General features: G+C 47.3%; 2 protein-coding genes across 8 annotated transcripts in view; both read right to left on the bottom strand.

The window, feature by feature from the left end:
• LOC122622529 (NACHT and WD repeat domain-containing protein 2) lies at positions 1–6,960 on the bottom strand. Its single transcript, XM_043801039.1, has 12 exons — positions 6,819–6,960; positions 6,319–6,728; positions 5,867–6,011; positions 5,575–5,800; positions 5,040–5,481; positions 4,735–4,935; positions 3,125–3,973; positions 2,679–3,071; positions 2,302–2,615; positions 2,141–2,244; positions 951–2,075; positions 1–888 (listed from the first exon to the last, which is right to left on the bottom strand). The coding sequence occupies exons 1-12, from the start codon at positions 6,919–6,921 to the stop codon at positions 2–4; spliced, it is 5,199 nt and encodes a 1,732-aa protein (XP_043656974.1). The 5' UTR covers positions 6,922–6,960; the 3' UTR covers position 1.
• Positions 6,961–7,976: 1,016 nt separating this feature from the next.
• The window catches only part of LOC122622243 (unconventional myosin-XVIIIa), a 30,603-nt gene continuing 20,555 nt past the window's right edge, over positions 7,977–18,024 (bottom strand). For 2 of the 7 annotated variants that reach the window (XM_043800557.1, XM_043800559.1), the window contains 8 exons: positions 16,958–17,092; positions 16,671–16,898; positions 12,509–12,877; positions 12,164–12,442; positions 9,968–10,926; positions 9,522–9,905; positions 9,290–9,463; positions 7,977–8,777 (listed from right to left, as the gene is read on the bottom strand). In XM_043800557.1, coding sequence (XP_043656492.1) covers positions 8,624–8,777; positions 9,290–9,463; positions 9,522–9,905; positions 9,968–10,926; positions 12,164–12,442; positions 12,509–12,877; positions 16,671–16,898; positions 16,958–17,092 — 2,682 coding nt within the window. In that variant the 3' untranslated portion in view covers positions 7,977–8,623. Of the gene's footprint in view, positions 9,464–9,521; positions 9,906–9,967; positions 10,927–12,163; positions 12,443–12,508; positions 12,878–13,984; positions 15,731–16,670; positions 16,899–16,957; positions 17,093–18,024 lie in introns of those variants that run through there. The other 5 variants (XM_043800562.1, XM_043800558.1, XR_006326282.1 and 2 more) reach the window with 5 other exon arrangements.

Genomic DNA, 18,024 nt, shown 5'->3' with positions numbered 1-18,024 from the left:
GTTAATCGGCCACTGGCACGACAATGTCCTCTGTAATCTCTGTGAGCAGCTCCTCCTCGCCATCCTCTCCTCCCTTGCTGGTTTTGGCGTAACGTGAGGAAATGGTGGCCACACGAATTGCCGCTTTGAATCCAACCCGGGCCTTCATTTTGGCCAGCTTGGCTTTCCAGTTCTCGTCGCGGGAGGGCAAATCGTTCAGGTACTCATTCATTTCCTCTTTCTTAGGATCAACAATCGCCAGCACCGACATACACCCGTCTACAGTGCCCAAGACAATAGCCCGTCCATCTTTGCTGCTTTTGATCGCCGTAAGCTCCGCCTGCAGCCGGTAGTTGGCTATCATTTCTGTGTCCGCGGTGCGGAATACGCGAATCGTCTTGCGACCGCTGTGGTAATAGGCCACGTACTCGTCGTTCTCCGTGAAGATGCAGATTACCGAGAACACGCCCTCAGCCACTTTGGGTATAAAGGTTTTAACTGTGGTGCCTTTCCGCAGTTCCAACATCTCCAGTCCGCCGCGGGTGGGCGCATATAATCCACACTTGCCGTCTCGCGTAATGCTTCCACCCCACTTAGCAATGGAGCGGACGTGCTTCTTCGTCTTGATGTCCATGACGCTGCCCTTCTCGCTACTGATCACCGCCACCTGGTTGGCTTTGTGCGGCATCGGCACTAGAGAAATGACCTCCTTAATGGAACAACCCTTCAGCAGGACTTTGGAAACAAATGCTCCATTGGTGGCGCTGTAGACGCCCAGGCAATCCTTGTTGGACTTATCCACCGTAACCACCACAATGTACGCGTTGTCGGCAGTAATAACCGATTGACGAAAAGGCATGCCCGTGATCATTCGTATTGGGAATTCGAATCGGAATAAGATTGCGCCCTCTGCAATAAAGTACTTGTGTAAGATTTGTATACTGTTTAACCAAATTAGTATAACGACTAACCAGGCACTGACCGCATAGTCGTTATCGCCGTAAGCCGGTTGGCTTCGTCCGCCGAACCTCCAGCAGCCGCTGCAAGGATATCCCTTTGATTTATGTTCGGCACAGAGACGGTGAGAACCTTATAGCCGTAGTCCATGAGGGTGATTTGCTGAATGCCGGGCTGGTCGTCCCTGAAGACTACCTGCTCGGACACACGGTTCCAGACTAGGAACTTGCCCGTCTCCGAGGAGATGATGTATCGTCCATCCGGAGTGATCTCGGCATGTGTGACAATGGCGCCCAACGGACTGTCAGCCAGCTTGGCTAGAAGGCGACCGGATCGGGTCTCCCAGACACCCACACAACTGCGGGTGACGGTCACGGCCATGTCAACCTCCGACAGGCTGATGTCGTCGATTTGCAATTCGTGACGGTCGATGACGTGGACCTTCTCGAAAATATTGTTGATGTTCCACACCTTTACGGAACGATCAATAGAGGATGTGACCAGGTTGTTCCAGTTGCCGATGGTCAGCGGTTCCAGTTGAATAATGCGTCCGAAGTGAGCGTCCAGGACCTTTGCCAACTGACCAGACTGTAGGCACCACACATACAGGTTCTTGCGCACTCCCGCAACAGCGTAATCCAGTTTGGAGCTGACCATGATCGAGTTAGACTGCATTATGCGAGTGGTGATATTACGCACTCCGTGTGGTAGGGCCAGGTACAGAGCGCCTTCCCGTAAACGGGACTCTTCCGCTGCATCCTTATCCTTGCTGCCAAAGTCCCAGATCACGAAGCCCTTGCCAGCCGTCCCCAGAAGCATGCGATCATGTTGATCAAGCCGTAACTGCAGCAGCATCTCCTTGTCGTCGTTCTCGAAGCGCGGCAAGCTCTCCACCAAAGTCCAACATATCTCCCCAGTAGCCTCATCTTCAATGAAGTCGAACACCGAGACCTCAAAGTTCTCTTCGTTGGCACATCCGTAGGCCCGGGTCCTATCTTTGTTCATCACCATGGCGCTGAAGAGCCGCTGGCAGTTGGAGTAGTGGCCACCCCGACACGAGTCCAGTCTTAGACGCATGTCGTTGATGGAGCCAGACCAGAAAACTACATTGTAATCCGCGGGATTGAAGAACTCCATGGCTAAATAAAGAGATGTATATTATAATGTTTTTATATTAGCAAAATTAGGCTATATATATACTCACTCAGGATCTCCCAATCTTTATTTTCGCCGGGAACTTCAAACGTGTCTACAAGATTGCCGCGCATGTCAAACTGGGCCCACCGAAGCTTGCAGGTGATAAACAAACTTAAAGCAAGAGAAATGAATGAGTTGCAATGCCGCTAGATTCCTCACATAGCTTACTTTTGATTGAGCAGATAGAGGCCGCTGACTGGTCCATGGGACTCCTCGAATGGACTGTTGATCACCACAAACTCGCTGGAGAGCATGTTGAGCAGAACCGTTTGGTTGTTGTTGGAGTAGGCGGCAGCCCACTTGTTATCTGGACTCAGGACCAGCTGCTGCATAATGCCCTCGATGCCGGGATTCACGTCACGCGTCAGGTCGGAAGTGGACAGGTCGAAGGTGATGAAGTGCGTGGATATGGAGACCATGTAGCGCATATCGCTAGTCAAGCAAAAAGCAAACACCGCGAACTGGTGACCCTCGAGGGAATACTGCAGGTCAAGGTGGCTTCTAATTATCAAGTTTAACTGTTATTTAAACAGCGAGACACCTACTTTAAGTGGTCCACCTGGCGTGTGCAGACAATGATTAACTGGAATTAGAGCGCAGTCCTTGGGGCCACTCCGATCGCAAGCTCGTAACAGCATTTTGATATTGGGATTACCGCCAATCTCGGGCAGAAGACGACCGACCAACTGCGGTGCCAGCATGTTTGGATAGATGGCCAGGATGGCGCCACCTAGACGCAGTGCATCGGAGACCAGCATAAGTTCTCGCTTGGCCTCCTTGTCGTCGGTGTTGCTGGAGGCGTCCTCGAAATCCGCCAGCACCGCCTGCAGTGGACAGCTGGATAGCTTGGCGTGCAGCCAGTCGTAGTTGAAGAGCACGTGCTCAAACAAATCCTTAAAACGTCGCGAGCGGACAAAGTGAAAGGGCAGCTCACCAAACTAATATGAATCGGATTTTAACATAGTATAGATATGTATATTGGCCAGCTCACCTTGCGCAGATTGTAGCGCTTAGAGAGTCCATCCTTGCTACTGAAGACCAACGGCTGAATGGGCACCTTGCGATCCGCCGATCCCTCCTTGTCGGCCAATCCGAACCTGTGCCGCTGAATCTCTGTAAACTTAAACGGCTTCGGTACCCCACCGCCCCAAATGCCAAGATAGTAATCTGCAATCATGGAGTGAAAGTAAATGGCCATGTTCATATTCTTAAAGTAGCGCTCCTTGGCGGTGTCCCGGAACTGCCGGTGATACCAGTTCATCACGTTGACACCGTCCGCCTCGCGTTCACTCAGATAGTTGGGCAGATCGTTGCGGATACGGGTCCAGAGAAGTGGCGGAATACGCCTGGTCGGCGGCAAATGATATTGGTAGACATCGTCCAGCACCTTGTCGTCCAGCGAAATAAGATCCTCCAGCTCGCTCTCGGAAAGTCCCGACTTGGAGGCGGTTATGTAGGCTAGAGCATGGAACACGAGTATGCGACCATGTTGTTTCTCTACTCGTTCAAACAGCAGCATAATAGAATCCATTACTGTATTGGCCAGATGCGTCTCCTGGGGACGCGTGTAGCTCCGCCAACGGCAGATCTCGGCGAAAACTAGCTTAACAAAAATTGGCAAGGAGCACTTGCTGATGGCATTTGCCACCAGACGCCACTGGTAGTTGTTAAGATCCCGGCAGGCCGTCTTCATCCACATCTTGATCACGTTCATGGCCAAATCCTCGCCCAGAGCAGTGACCTCAATAAAGTTCTCCTCCACATCGATCATCTTGCACAAGACATGGTATTCGTGAGACACCGTCGGATTCGCCGGTTCGTTGGCGCAAGAGATGATGATCTGCAAGCAGTGGGAATGGGATCTATATACAAGGTCATTGGGATTGGGTGGATACCATGTGAGGATCGCCTCATGCAAAAACGGCTTCCTTGCGATGTCGTTTTGGGTGAGGTGCCTGCATTTGCTCTGGTGGCGGTGTCTAGTGATTTTGCTTAGCACGCACAGGTCAAGCAATTGGAAAAACTTACTCAGTTTCCCATCTGAGTTGGGGCATGCGGATTCATGCAATGTAAATGTATATACAGGGCGTATGAGCAATGATAATGGGACAGTGGAATGAACAGGGTATTTTAAGATAGATGCTTTGAAGTTCACGGCTTGTTTGATTTAAATCATGCACTAGGCCAAAGAAGGCAATAATATTTCATATTTCCGCAGTAGAAAAGAATAATGGAATAATATCTTTAAGTTGTTGAGGTAAAGTCAGGCATTTGTGAAGAATCTGTATATACAGCAATCGATTTTATCATTTCTATGTTCCTAACAATATTAAAACTATTCTAGTCATTTAAGGGCTTAGGTGTTTAGCAAGTATAAATTAAAAATATCATGCAAAATTATATACAGTGTCAAGGAGATAAAAAATTGTTTGTCGGTTACAAAATTTTGGAAATCATGCACTAAGAATAGCCATATAGACATATAGACATTGGTTATAATCACAAAAGTATTCAGAGTATCATGCACAAGGAGGAAATTAAGGAAAACAAGGAAGTGGACTTGGAGTGGCGTCCACAGCCTCATCGGTGTAGAGGGCTCACCTTACAGTGCGGGGGCAGACGCGTAGGTATCCAAGATACCTTGTTCGAGTCTTGGGTGCCCGTCAGCTGGTCGACTGAGTCGAGGTAGATGGTGAGCGGCTGGGTGGGGCTGGCGTAAGTTAGTAATTGCTTAAAGTGTGCTGTTAAGGGAACAAGATCATCGGGTATGTTCTCGAAGGGTAGCATGTAGTTGTAAGAGATCTGATTGGATTGGATTAGGGGTGTTCGTGTTTCGGAGGAAGAGGTTAGAAGCGATTAGAGTTAGTTTTGGGTCTGGATGCTTGCTGGTACTGGATGGACTTCACCTGCTGACAGATGGAGATAAGGGTGGCCGTCAAGGCACTGGAGTCCGGCGTGGTGCCCAAGAAGCGGATGACATTGATGGGCCGGACGTGGGCGAACCACTCGGTGGCCACGAGGGAAACACTCTTGGAGAGCAACGAGGTTTTGCCGCAGCCTCCGTCGCCGAAAAGGACAAGTGGCTTATCTGAATCCCCCAGCATGTAGCGCTTGATACGTTCGCAACTTTCCTCGCGCCCGTAGAATATCTTGACCGAATTGTTGCAAGCGTGCAGATGCTGAAGGATCTCAGTTACTATCTGCCCCTGTGCACTGGAGTCCTCTTTGCGCATCGCCCTATCCACCAGTTTCACTACGTTCTTATAGAAGTGAGAGATGAAATGATTCAGGTACTCCTCGTGCGTCTCAATGTCCAGTCCCTCCCGTCCGATCCATTCCACCGTGTATCTGCAATGTGCCCCCAATCCCCACATCAGAACCAATTAGCATCCTTATCTAGCTCCTCCTTTCGCCGGCATCGGCTCTCGTTTTATGCCTTACTTCTGGGCGTTAACGGCCTCGATCTTGGCCGGCAACCGGACGTCTCTCAGGTCACTCAGCAACTTGGCCGACTCCGTGTCCAGGCTGCGGTTGATGATGTCCACGAACAGCGAGGCCTTTTTCAGGTTCTGCAGATTAATGTTGTTGATGTACCTCACATATGACAGACAATGGTTCTTCGTATTCTTGACGTTCAATATTCCGTTGATCACCTCCCGCTCCGTCACTAAACGCGGACCAATGTTGTTGAGCTACCACTACGTTTACTACTCGCTATTTGCTACGCACTCACCCGACATGAAATAGTTGTGGACGTCCTCCTTGGACATCTTGTTACTGGCCCCCAAGGAGGCAGCTGCCTTGCGCAGCAGCTTCTGCATTTTGTTCAGGGTGTCCCACCACACTGCCTGATCCTCCGCCTGCAGCTTGGGGACGCGCTGGAGAATGGAGTCGTACATAATCGGTTACTTTTCAACTGGTTAACTGGGAAAACAAGCTTAAGAAAAACTATATTGTGCTTTTAGATAATTTAAAAATACTTTATACATATATACAGAACTATCTGAAAACTAGTTGAATAAGTAACCTAGCGTTCTTTAAGAAGACTATTACTTACGAAAGTCCTTAAAAATGGGTTAATAAAACAGTCAAAACCTGAACACTTCACTTTAAATTGTTTAAGGATGCTGTCTTTACTTCTGCACAATTCTTAAAGAATTTAAATATTTTCACCAGAAAACTCACCTTGTTGTTGAAATTAATTAAAATCGATGAGATGGGCTGCAGCACCGAGATGGGCGGCACTGCATTGCTGTCCTTTTTGTACCACAGATCGAGGATGGCGCGGTCTACGCCCATCGAGGTGAGTTCCTCGCAGATTAGGGCCAGTTCGGAGGACACTATGTAAGTGGGAATGGGCCGGTAGCCGTACTTCTGACCCAGAAATACGATAAAGTTCGGTCCCATCGAGAGCCGCTGACAGTTCTTGATCTCGCGCATGCAGAGCTCCGTGGTCATGTGATCGTCGGTGGCCTCATCTCGCACACCCCAACGCATGTCGACCACCTGAAATTCCAGGCCGTGTTTCTCGCGACAGTAGTCCTTGATGCGCGGATAGCACTTGGCCATCAGTGTGTTCCGCTCCATTGTGGTGTCTGTGAAAATGCGGATTACATAACGAGTTCACACTTATCTGCCACCCGGCCACACATGGCCAGGGGTTACTTGGTTGATGTCGGACCCACCCGTGAACGTGGAGCTGGTGAAGATGCGCACGATTTTCGAGCTAACCGGTGGCAGGGACTCCAGGGAGCCCAGGAATATGGAGTCTATGGTGCGGTCATCCATATTGGTGCTATCTTTAGCTACTCCGAGTGCCGCAAGTGCAGCTCTGCGATTCCGTTCCGCAGCCTTTGAAATCCAATATGTGTCTGCGCCATAGCGGAGACCCAGAAACTGGCGTAAAGTCGCTGCTGTTTGATCGATAATACGGATACGTGGCGCATTTGACAGTCGCCTAGTTGACGGTTGTTTTTGAGTTCAGCTCGACTGACGGGCACGCGGCATTTCCCCCAAAACAGGAGACCGGGCGGAGAAGTTTCTCCGAGCAAGCCACCTGTTGCTTCCGCTTGTATTGGAAAGCCATCGCTTCGCTTTATGGATGTCAGACGCCTGATTGATGTCTGGGGCTCTGGCTTTGACATACAACAAGTGTTTTCAAGTGCTCGGGCCCATCCCCCAAGAGCGGCAAGCTTGCGTGCCTGACTTTCATTCAAGTCCCATTCGGGATTCCAGGCGTGGGCGTAGGATTGCGATTGTTGCAACTTTCAAAGTCACCTGGGATGGTAAGTGCCGAATGGTGCCACTTAATGGGTTTTCGGCTCCCATTCGGGGGTAAGTGGGTGCCAGATTTCTAGCCCCAGATCTGGCATGGGTACTCGGTAATGTCTTACACATTTGACCTCGGCCTAGCACCGTGCGTGCTTCCCTAAATAAATCAATGTGCCGGTGGAGCTCAAGAGTTGTCTTACTTCTTATCCGGAAGTTCAGTTTTGGGCCAAGTGCAGCTTGTGCGCCATTTTGCGGTAATAACCTTTGATTGTTCTTCCTTGATTTGAAGTTTTGGGCTAACTAAATGAGGAAGGGCTTTCAACATTATCAATTCAAGCTTGATCTTTGGAGTTTAATAGGAGAATATAGTCGAATTTAAATTCTGACACGTGGATGTATTGGTTTTTCAAGGAACGCACAAGTTTATATTTGTAAATCACATTTTACAACGTCGCCCAAAAGTATGCTATTCCGTTTAAAATTGAACCTTTCAATTTTTTAAAAACCAATTAAGAAAAAACGTATTTTTTTAAGTTTTATAACAATATATTTATTTGTTTATACTCGTTTTGTTAGTTTTTTAGGGGTTTATATGAATCTTTCCCGTTACTTGGCGTTATTTCTGCAAAATTTTGTATTCAAATATTAAATATTTATTTTTAAACTTTTATTTTAAATATTTTGTTTCTTTATGTGATGAATGAAGCTAATGATGTCGTTCAATTACTGATGTTGTGAAGGGGATGATGATTCGTATAAGAATATGAGTTATTTGTAAAATACTCGCATTTGATTAAATGTTCAATTTATTGTATTTGCATACACTTGCCTATGATTTTGAAACGCGTTTAACTAATTTTATTTAAGTTGGCTATAGGATAATGGACTAAATTCTATAGGTGTTAGTTCAGTTTCGTTTTTGTTTTGTTTTGTTTTTTGAGAGAGATAAAACATGTTAATCACTTTTTGTATAGGGACTGTCGCGCAAATTAAATTAACTACAAGTCAGCATTGTTTTCAAATGCCTATTGGGTTTTATATTAAATATTATCATGTAGCTATATTTCGATAATAAATAGTTAAACGTATTGAACTAAACAGTAATAAAATAATAATCATAAACAACTAATAAATATCCAAAAAATAAAAATTACAAATTACAAGCTGCAGCCCCAGGTGGACATGCCCCGAACAATGGATGGATCTACTGCTTGGCCTGCTAGGCATTATGGCCATTATGCTGGCCCGCTGGCACTGTTAACTCCATCCTGGTAGACGCTGCAGGTTTTGTGTCCGGTTTGTGGGCCGGTATGGCTTTGGCCGCCAGTGCCAGCTTATGAATGTGTGGCGACGATGGCGACGTCACTGTTATTCTACAATAAGAAAAAGCTAATGGTTTACACGCACACACACGCGGAAAGGAAGGGGCGGGTTGTCGTATTTGCGGAGCGGAGCGGGAGCGGTACAGCGGATCAGAACGGAGCGGAGCGGAGTTAGGAGTTTGTGTGTTTTGGTTTTTGTCACATACGCATTAACATATTTACACGCATCGTTTGTTTTGGGGCGTTTCGTTTCGGTTTTTATGATTTTGTTTGAATTGGCGGGAGTCGTTGAAGAATTGCAGCGTTAAAGTGTTGGCGGCGGTTGTCGAGTTGGTTTTTTGGGTCGTTGGTGGATGTGGATTGAGGCGGATGGTTTGCATGTATGGTTTAATTATTTAAATTAGATAAGCCGGCAAATAGCAACAGACCTTACAGACTAGCTAACTAGCGATAGGCATATTAAGTGTCAGACAAATAGAGGGTGAGAGAGTCTACGCTGTGTGCTTGGGCCTTAATGCTTGTGCTGCTTTCTGCTGTTCGAGTTGACTTCGTTATCAGCGTACCTCGGGCTGTTGTCGTCCTTTTCAAACACCACGGTGCGTGTGGAGCTGACAACGCTGCCGCCTCCGCCGCCGATGCTGCCGTTCAAGGATTGCTGGGACCTGCGTTTGACATTAACTGGCCGAAGTCGATCCTCCAGATCGCTGATAGAGCCCACCGAGCTGAGACTTTCATCACTGCAATGGATTGAAGTATAATCATTAAGATTCCTAGGTTTATTATTCATTAACTTACCTCTCGCTGAGCTCCTCCTCGCCCTCTTCCTCCATAGCCTGCTGTAAATCAGCTATCCGCTGTAAAGCCAGTCGCAGATCGTTCTTTAGCGCCGCTCCCTCCGACTCCATTTGCTCCATCTTCTTCTCGAGGTCCTTGCGCCGCGTGAGCGACTCCTGCTCGCGACTAGAGACGGCGTGGAACTCTTCCCGCATGTCGCGCAGACTCTTTTGCGATTTTTTGATTACATCCTGGGCCTGCATCTCACGCATTTTTGACTGCGTCACTTCGTTCTGCAGTTTTTCCAGGGCCTCTTTGTGACGGTTCACCTGCACTTCAAGACGAGCCCGAGTGGCCTGCTCTAGTTCCAGCCGGGATTCTAATTCCTTGGTGCGCAGCTCCAGTCTGCCCCATAAACACAATAACATAAGTAAAGTTGGATAGAAATATGGGCTACTATAACATACCGCTTAGACATCATGGCCATAGATGGATCCCCTAAGTTCTCAACGTTGTCCAGTCGGTGCTGCAGCTCGGCCACCTGCTCCTTGAGGTTATTGCGCTCTGCCTCCATTTCATTGAGTTTGAACTCAGCCTCGGATACGTTGATCTGCTCTGTGTTCAGTTGCTTTACCGTGGCACTGTACTTCTTCATCAGTTCGCCAAGCTCCTCTTCGTTCTCCTCAATCTGGGCCTGAAGCTCAGCCCGATCTCTGTGTGCCGCATTGGCTCGCTCTTCCGCATCATTCCTAGCTCGATGCGACTCCTCGAACATGGCCTGTACTTCAGTAAGTTCTGCTTCCGCTGTTTGTCGCGCTTTCATAGCCAGGGAACGAGCAGACTCCGCATCCTCCAGTTGGTTACGCAGTTGTCTTATAAGCGTCTTGCCAGGAGTGTCGGCCTTAAGACGCTCCAACTGTGTCTGGGCGTCCTTGAGCAGGGCCTTGTATTTGCGAAGATCCCGTCGCAGTTTTTGGTTGAGCGCTTCATCGGCGTCGCGATCAACACGATCGCGATCCTCCATGGAGGAGAGTCGCCGCTCTAGCTCGTGCTTCTCGCGCAGCAACAGAGTCCGCTCCTCGTGCTCAGTTTCCAGCTGACACTCAAGGGCTTTAATCTTCTTGTAGCCGTTACCGCGCACTTCTTCCAGCTCTTCGTCGCGCTGTTGCGACTCACGGCGCGCTTCCTTGCGCATTGTTTCCAGAGTCATTTCCAGGCGAAGCTTGGCTTGCTCGAGCAGCTGTATCTGACCGGCCATCTCGTCCAGCTCCTCCTCCTGCTCCTTGGCACGACGCTCTGTTTCATTCTTGGAGCGCCGCAGTTGGGCGAACTCCTCCTCGGTGCCGCCACCAAAGGTCATCTCCTCCAACTCGCGCTGCAGTGATGCAAGTTTCTCCTCTTTGAGGTCAAGATCCAGACGGGTGTCCTGATGAATATATAATGCAAAGATTAATTTCAATGTAATCAAACATTGCAACGAAAAGAGAGTTCAAATGCCTATGGTACCTTTACTAATGCTTAAAGTATTTATTCTTTGTAAACTACAATTGTATATACATATGTATATTTTCACTCCGATAAAAACCACTTAGTAATAAAGGCAGCTTCTGCTCATTTAGGCAGCTAAATTGCTTCTGTATTCTGGAGTTTGGAGCTCGGCTCTGTGCCCATTCAGACTCACTTGAATCAGCTGCGTTGAGTAGCGGAAACTCATGGCTGTACTGGCCTGGGAATTTCTGTTTTTGTGCCTCTGACCCTCGGTTTGTGCTATCTAAATCGCAGTGGCCAGTTCAGTTATCGCCCTTCATGGAGGCTCTTCTTCTTCCAGCTAATTATGAGTATCGAAAGCGTAATGAGAACGCCTCCAACGTTTTAATTTCTTTTTCCAGACCGAACACAATCAGAACACAGAGACACCGGAACAGATGGAGACGGAGACGGAGGGATCGTAACACACTATGTACTCCAGATATCGCACGTTGACGTTCTTCGAGCTACTGTCGAGCGGAACCGAGAAGAAAGCGGCAAAGCGAAGATCCATAAATGTGTGACCAAAAGGCCGACAAGAGATACAAATACAGAGACGGCCGGAGAGGCAGAGAGTGTTCGGAGTACAGGCCGATAAAAACATGAAACTCCAAGAATCGAGAGCCCAGAACCATAAAGATCTCGGTTTTGGTATGGCACAATGCAAGAGAGCGGTCGCACATGCCGCACATGCGTACATGTCTCGAATGATCGGTGTGGGCAGGTAGGCAGTAGTCTAGGTAGACCGTGGAGCGCACTGCCTCAGAATGTGCATGGGCTAACGAGCCGAACGAGTTTCTGAGTCGGGGATATTCAGTATCTCTAGCTGTATCTGTACTGCAATGTGCGCAACGTGCCGTCACTTGCTCAGACACTGTGCAACCAGTGATTTGTCAAATATATTTCCTTCCTAAGCCGTATTTATTGCATAAAAATATTAAAATAAATTCCTTGTTTATTTTTATTTAACCTATTTTTATGAATTACCAACATAACCTTTCGATTTTAATGGGCAAAACTAAGAATGTATATGAATTTGCTGACTAGTGTTCGAGAAATGTTGCTCGAGACTGTTATCAACATGTTATCAACATGTTGCCAAGACTAAATGAAACTATGTTGCAGCAACCACTTACCGCCAGCGTTTGCTCCAGCGTGAACTTCTCGGCCTGCAGGACGTCCTTTTCGCGACCGTAGCGCTCCTTGGCCTGCCGCTCCTGACGCGACGCGTCCTGCAGGGACTGGCACTCGGCATCGAACTTGCGCTGCTTCTTCTCGAGCAAATTGTTGCGGGCATTTTGCTCCTCGAGCAGCATGCGCAGATCGTTCATCTCGTTGGTCATCTTCTGTGCCTTGCGCTTCCATTGGCCCACAACCTGACGTTGCTCCTCAACTTCTTCGTAGGCATCGGAAAGCTGAATTGGCAGGGTGGAACATATTAAACTTCCGTGGTGTAGATACTGGCATCCAAGTTAACCCACCTTCTTCTCCAATTGCTTCTTGAGCCCGACCAGCTGTTCCAGATCGTGCTCATGTTGCGTGTGCAATCGCCTTTTGGTGAACTCCAGTTCCCTGGCCACCCGCTCGTACTTCAGCTTGTAGACCCCGCCGCCGACACCATCCTCGTTCTCTGCATCCTCGTCCTCAGAGATGCCATTCAGATCGGACTTGGCGCATATCAGCTCCATTTCCAGCTTCTCCGTCGTCTCCTGAAGGTTCTTCACCTTGTTGGCTTGATCACCCAGCTCTTTCTCCAGCTTCAAGCGTTCGGCGGTTTCCGCCTCCAGCCGCTCGGTGGCTATGTGAGCCGTAGATCGCTCCTCGGCCAGGTCCACCGTCAGCTCGGATAGCTGCAAGGAATTAAAAGCATCAACAAAATGTTTAACATTCATGATTATGTGCTGGTTTTTTCGAGGAGTTTATTTTCATTTTATCTGACTGTTTACTTAGTTTCAACGATTTCTGACTAATTTGTGTGAAATCATTATTTATAAAACTTTGTCGGAGTGCCGAGATATAGTGAGTAAACGAATACACATGTAAAACCTTGATCCACAAAAGTGATAGCAGGAAGCACTTGTGTTTTATCTTTTTATAGATTTGTTTACTTTTATCTTTTAAAGTCATAGATTTTTTTCAAAGATTTAAAATAATGAATATTTAAAAAAAACGACATAATATAATTAATTAATTGCCATAAATAATAAAATATTAAAAATCAATTTATTCCTATTTAAAACAAACATCTCAACGATGTCATCTGGTTTATTTTCGCATTCCCATGACGTTAAAGATACTAGAGAACGAGCGTACATTGAGATCGGTAAAAAATAAAATGAAGCGTAAATGGATTTTAGATCACATAAAGTGACAACGAAATTACTCACTTTCAAGAATCATTTCCTAAAACACAGATCAAAGCATATCTGTCAAAAAAAAGTACCACAACTCAATCTTATTCGTATGCCACATATCTGAACTGACTCAATAAAATGCAGAAGGTCGGTTCAATGCCCACATAAATATGTGATCCTAAGATCTAATAATATTTCGAATAAGAGAATTTCCAGAAAATACTATGGAGAATATATTTTGAAAGTATCCAGCCCACCTTAACTTTTGATTTATTCTATTTTGCCACAAACGAAAAACAAAACATTTTGAATATGAATATGGAATATTTTCCTCCCGCCCAAAAGAATTCCAACTTGTGATTCACACAGTATTCGGTTCCAAAAATAAATCCTCCTCCTCTTCAACGCAGGTGTGGGGGAAGGCGGAGGAGCTTCGCCGCTGTCAATGTCAGCATGGAAGCCCCGTCCTACCGCCGGTGTGTTTGTTTAGGAATTTAATATTTATGAGGAGGAGACATCATCACCCCCACTCAACAATGGACGTAATAGTAGAGAGGCGGAAAATTGTGTCAACGACAAGCTCAAGGCTAGCGCAGCGTGTACCTCATCATCCTCCTCACGAATGGTGCGATCATCATCATCGTCATTGTCCCCTGCGGTTAGACTAATGGTGGCCACAGATGACTCCCGATCCCGGGCAACCGAATTGCCACGCGACGTTGGCGTATGGGGAAGCTGTTTGGCCAGCTGAAAGGCCTTGGTCAAGATGTTCTGCGAGGAGCGAGTGCGTCCCACCGATCCGCAGCGCTCCATGCTGCTCCTCTCTCGCTGACGCTCTATCAGCGATATTGTATCGAAGTCATCGTATCCGGAACAGGTGCTGCCTGGGGTGGTGCAGCGACTGTCTGATCCTCCGCCTGCACGACCACTATTGCTGGTGGTTCTTCGCGTCCTTCTGCCCATGGCGGTCCATTCCTCCTGCACATGGTCCGTGCGCTTCAGGAAATTCTGTATCTTCTCACTCAGATAGGCGGAGGAAGTGCGCGGATCCTCGAAAGAGGGCGAGGCACGCATCGACTGATGCACCGGCTGTCTTTGGCATCCGAGCACAAAGGAGAGATTGCCATCAAAGACCACAGGGGAACTCTCCAACTGTCGCATTTCGTAGGGATCGACTCCACCCGATCCGCGCGTGTAACTCTGCGGGAAGACCCTTCGCGGTGGCGTCTGTAGCCGCGAGTTGGAGGTGTAGTTGGAGATCGATGACTGGGTGGAGCAGCGCGAGGACACAGAAAAGGCCGGACTGGGCGAACGGTTCACCAGGCGATGATGGTCACTGTCCGCTCCTGTGGGAGGATTCAGTGGCAGTTTCAGCGACACCTCGTATGGTATTTCAAAGTCCTTATTACCCAGCAAGGACGATGAAAGCGACGAGCTGCCGGCACTGCCACCACTGGACTTTAAAGTGTATTTGTTGGTGGTGTGCTGGTGGCTGAGTGTGGAACGTGTGGTGTGGCCATTGCTCAGCACAGGACTCTGCTCCCGCTGCTTGGGCAGCAGGCGGAGCTGCTTCCTGGCTTGGCTGGCAGGTGGTTTGGGTGGACGTGCCAGAGGGGCGGATCCGCTCAACGTGGAGTTCAACGATGAACCGCTGCTGTTGTTGGAGGCCAGGACTCCTGATCTAGGGCCGCCGTTCATGGCTGCCAGTACGCGGGCCAGGAACTTCTCCTTCTCCAATCGGTCCGATTCTAGAGGTCCTGCATTCTCCTCTCCTGCAGCTGCAATGTCAGCAGTAGCCTCATTAGCAGGCGACAGGGGAGGCATGGGTTCGGATTAGTGGCAAGCGGGGCTGAGGGGTTAGTTTTTTGGGGTTCGTTTTGGGGTCGATGTTGGCTCGATGGTTTGTTTCTGTGCAAATTTCCTTGGCCAATATTTGTCGGATTTTCGTTTCTGTTCGCAAATTTCGAAATTTTTGTGTCGTTTTTGTTATATCAATCGAGTTGGTTTTTTTTGGTGTAGTTGGTTTTCGTGTGTCGGTGGGGATTATATTATGCTAGGGGCTGTCAAAAACTTGAGACCGTTGATGCAATTTAAATTTATCTCGGACTGAATTTTTCTGTGGCTTGTTGTTGCTGCATTTATTTTGGCCTCAGCACGCGCGCGCTTCAAATTGCCAAATTGCCAGCTTTTCAGATTTTCCTTTGTTTTCTCTGGCTTTTTATTGCTTTTGGCAGCGATTTTTCACACACGCACGGCAGGGAAACGAATCGAGACAGATCGGATCGGATCACATCACATCGAATCTCCCGGTCACGGCGCTACGGGCCTCAGGCGAACGCGACGTTTACTCGGCAACTAAGTGATGCGTACGGATTTCGCTTGGTTCTGGCCAGCAGAAAAGCTCACCGGCAATTTGGCTCTCCCATTTTGGCGAACCAATAGCCAGATAAATCTCTTATTCTCGCGAGGCAGAGGAGAGGCGCCATCGAGACAAGTCAATTGCAATATCAGAGCAGTTCCGCCATCACATAATCTACGAATGTCTCTTCTTTTCGGCCAACTGTTGATCCCATAATTTGGCAATCTTTGGCAGTATTATGTAAAGTTTATCGCATCGCCATCCCAGCATCCCAGCTGCAACTCAACTGTTGCGCGACAAAGTATTATTAATGATCTTTTAGAGCATTTAAAAATACATCTGGCTCTTCTGGTGTGCGATATGTGCGAAACATTGCCTAAGTATCCACATCCACATCCACATCCACATCCACATCCCATCCCTTCCATCCATCTCCACCAGAACATGTACGCTCGCACAGACTCTGAGAGTCAGAGTCAGTTTGGTGTTCAATGCCCAAATGCTATTTTTAGCCCACTTCAAAAACGAAATAATTCAAATGAAAGAGAATGGAAATTCACTGGCGAAATGTGCATCTTGATTACTTTAACTTGGGAAAAGGCAATCGATCTTTAATGGATTAAGCATTTGTCTGAATGCAAAAAGAAGAATCCTGCAGGGCCAATGATTATATTAAATATCAACTTGATAAACCATAAAACCATTCCTCTATAAATACTTATTTTTCTTGCAACAGAATCTGTTTCGCGATGAGGAACCCCCACTGCAATACCATCTAAATATATTAAGCATTCATTTTCTTTTGGCGCCCCAGATATCCAAGCACTGCCAACGCAAACATGATCTCGCAGATGACTTGTCATGTCATATGGCGCAATTTTAATTGCATCCCCACTGAAACACATGCCCATCAGGATTTTTGATATTTACCTTGGCTTCCAGCTTTTGGTTTTCCGCCTTGACCTCGCTGCGATCACACTCGATCTTCTCCAGCTTGGCTCGCAGCATTAGCAGCTCCTCGTTAGCCGTCTTCAGCTGCTCCTCGGTGCGATGAACGTTGAGCAGGGGAGTGACCCGCACCAGGAGACGCCACCAAGGCCAGTCGCGAACGGCAAGGAATGCCTTCACATTGCGTTGAATGCATCGCACTGCCAGTTCCTGAGGGATTAAATGATGTCGATTAATACTTCCTTTGAATATAGTTAGGTCTCATTTACCTGAACTCGTCGTTGGGACATCTTCTTGCGGGCCAGATAGCCGCGGCAGAAAGCCTGCAGCTGTATAATGCGATCTGAGAGCAGGACATCGCGCTTGGCTTCCAGGTCACTAAGGACTCCTGAGCGGAAGAGGATCTGAAACAAATAACGTATTCTTCATAAGTATGAGATCGTAAGCAGTACACAACTACTATTACTATTTGTTATCAATAAAACGAGCATATAATCAGAATGAATTGCTAGTGCTAAACATTTTATAAAATATTTAGTTAACAATATAATACAATTAAAATAGATTGTTACTCAGTGGGCATTTGTTTACAATTCATATTCAAAACATTTCATGGATTTCGCTGTCGGCGAGTATCAGAAACACAAATGTAAACCTAAAATGAGTAATTTGTTTATAATTCATGATCAGCACTTTAACCCGAAATAGTGATCATAGCCTCAAGTAATTTAATAAATGTACTACAAATAGATTTTCATTCTAATTATGGTCACCTTAATTAAGACGAATTTACAATAAGGAAACCTGGGACCTCAATTATTAAGTTCGTGATAAAATTAAGAGTCCAGCGGAAAGTGAGAAATCGAAAAGCAAAACCGCATCATTTCCTAAAGTGAAGGTCAAGGTGGGCTGACTTCGCTCAGATAATGCAGATTAATGGAGCGGCGAAAGGGGGAAAATTCAAATTTTGAGCAATGCAAACACCTGTGTGCAAATAGATGCCACACTCTGACAGGTGTGAAAGTGAGAAGGGGCAACGTCGCCGGCAGTGGGCAATGAAAACGAAAACGAAATTGTAAACAAGATATTGCCATACTGCAAAAACACACTGGAATGGTGCCCTCCTAATGGCGGATCATGCAGGTGGAAATGCACAAAGACGACGGGTGTATCCATCGCATATGTGTTTAGCATATTTAGGGCCACCGGGTTCCCATACAAATTAGCTGCTGAAAGACGCACCTTCGAGGTGCGGCCCCCGTGTCAGGCCATCTCTGTCTGTCAACGCCGAATTCGCGACCGAGTCGAGAAACTATTTTCTCGAAATTTTAATTAT

This window comes from Drosophila teissieri, chromosome 3R (assembly GCF_016746235.2).
Source record: "Drosophila teissieri strain GT53w chromosome 3R, Prin_Dtei_1.1, whole genome shotgun sequence".
In the NCBI taxonomy this organism is placed as follows: domain Eukaryota; kingdom Metazoa; phylum Arthropoda; class Insecta; order Diptera; family Drosophilidae; genus Drosophila; species Drosophila teissieri.
This window is presented reverse-complemented; position numbering and strand designations above follow the sequence as displayed.

Bases quoted from the DNA above. Each gene is read 5' to 3' on its own strand.
- LOC122622529 (XM_043801039.1), bottom strand. From the start codon at position 6,921: ATGGATGACCGCACCATAGACTCCATATTCCTGGGCTCCCTGGAGTCC. The intron at 6,012-6,318 runs GTGAGTTTTCTG...TCCATTCTCCAG, and splicing joins TAATTAATTTCAACAACAAG to CGCGTCCCCAAGCTGCAGGC. The intron at 3,072-3,124 runs GTGAGCTGGCCA...GATTCATATTAG, and splicing joins AGCGCTACAATCTGCGCAAG to TTTGGTGAGCTGCCCTTTCA.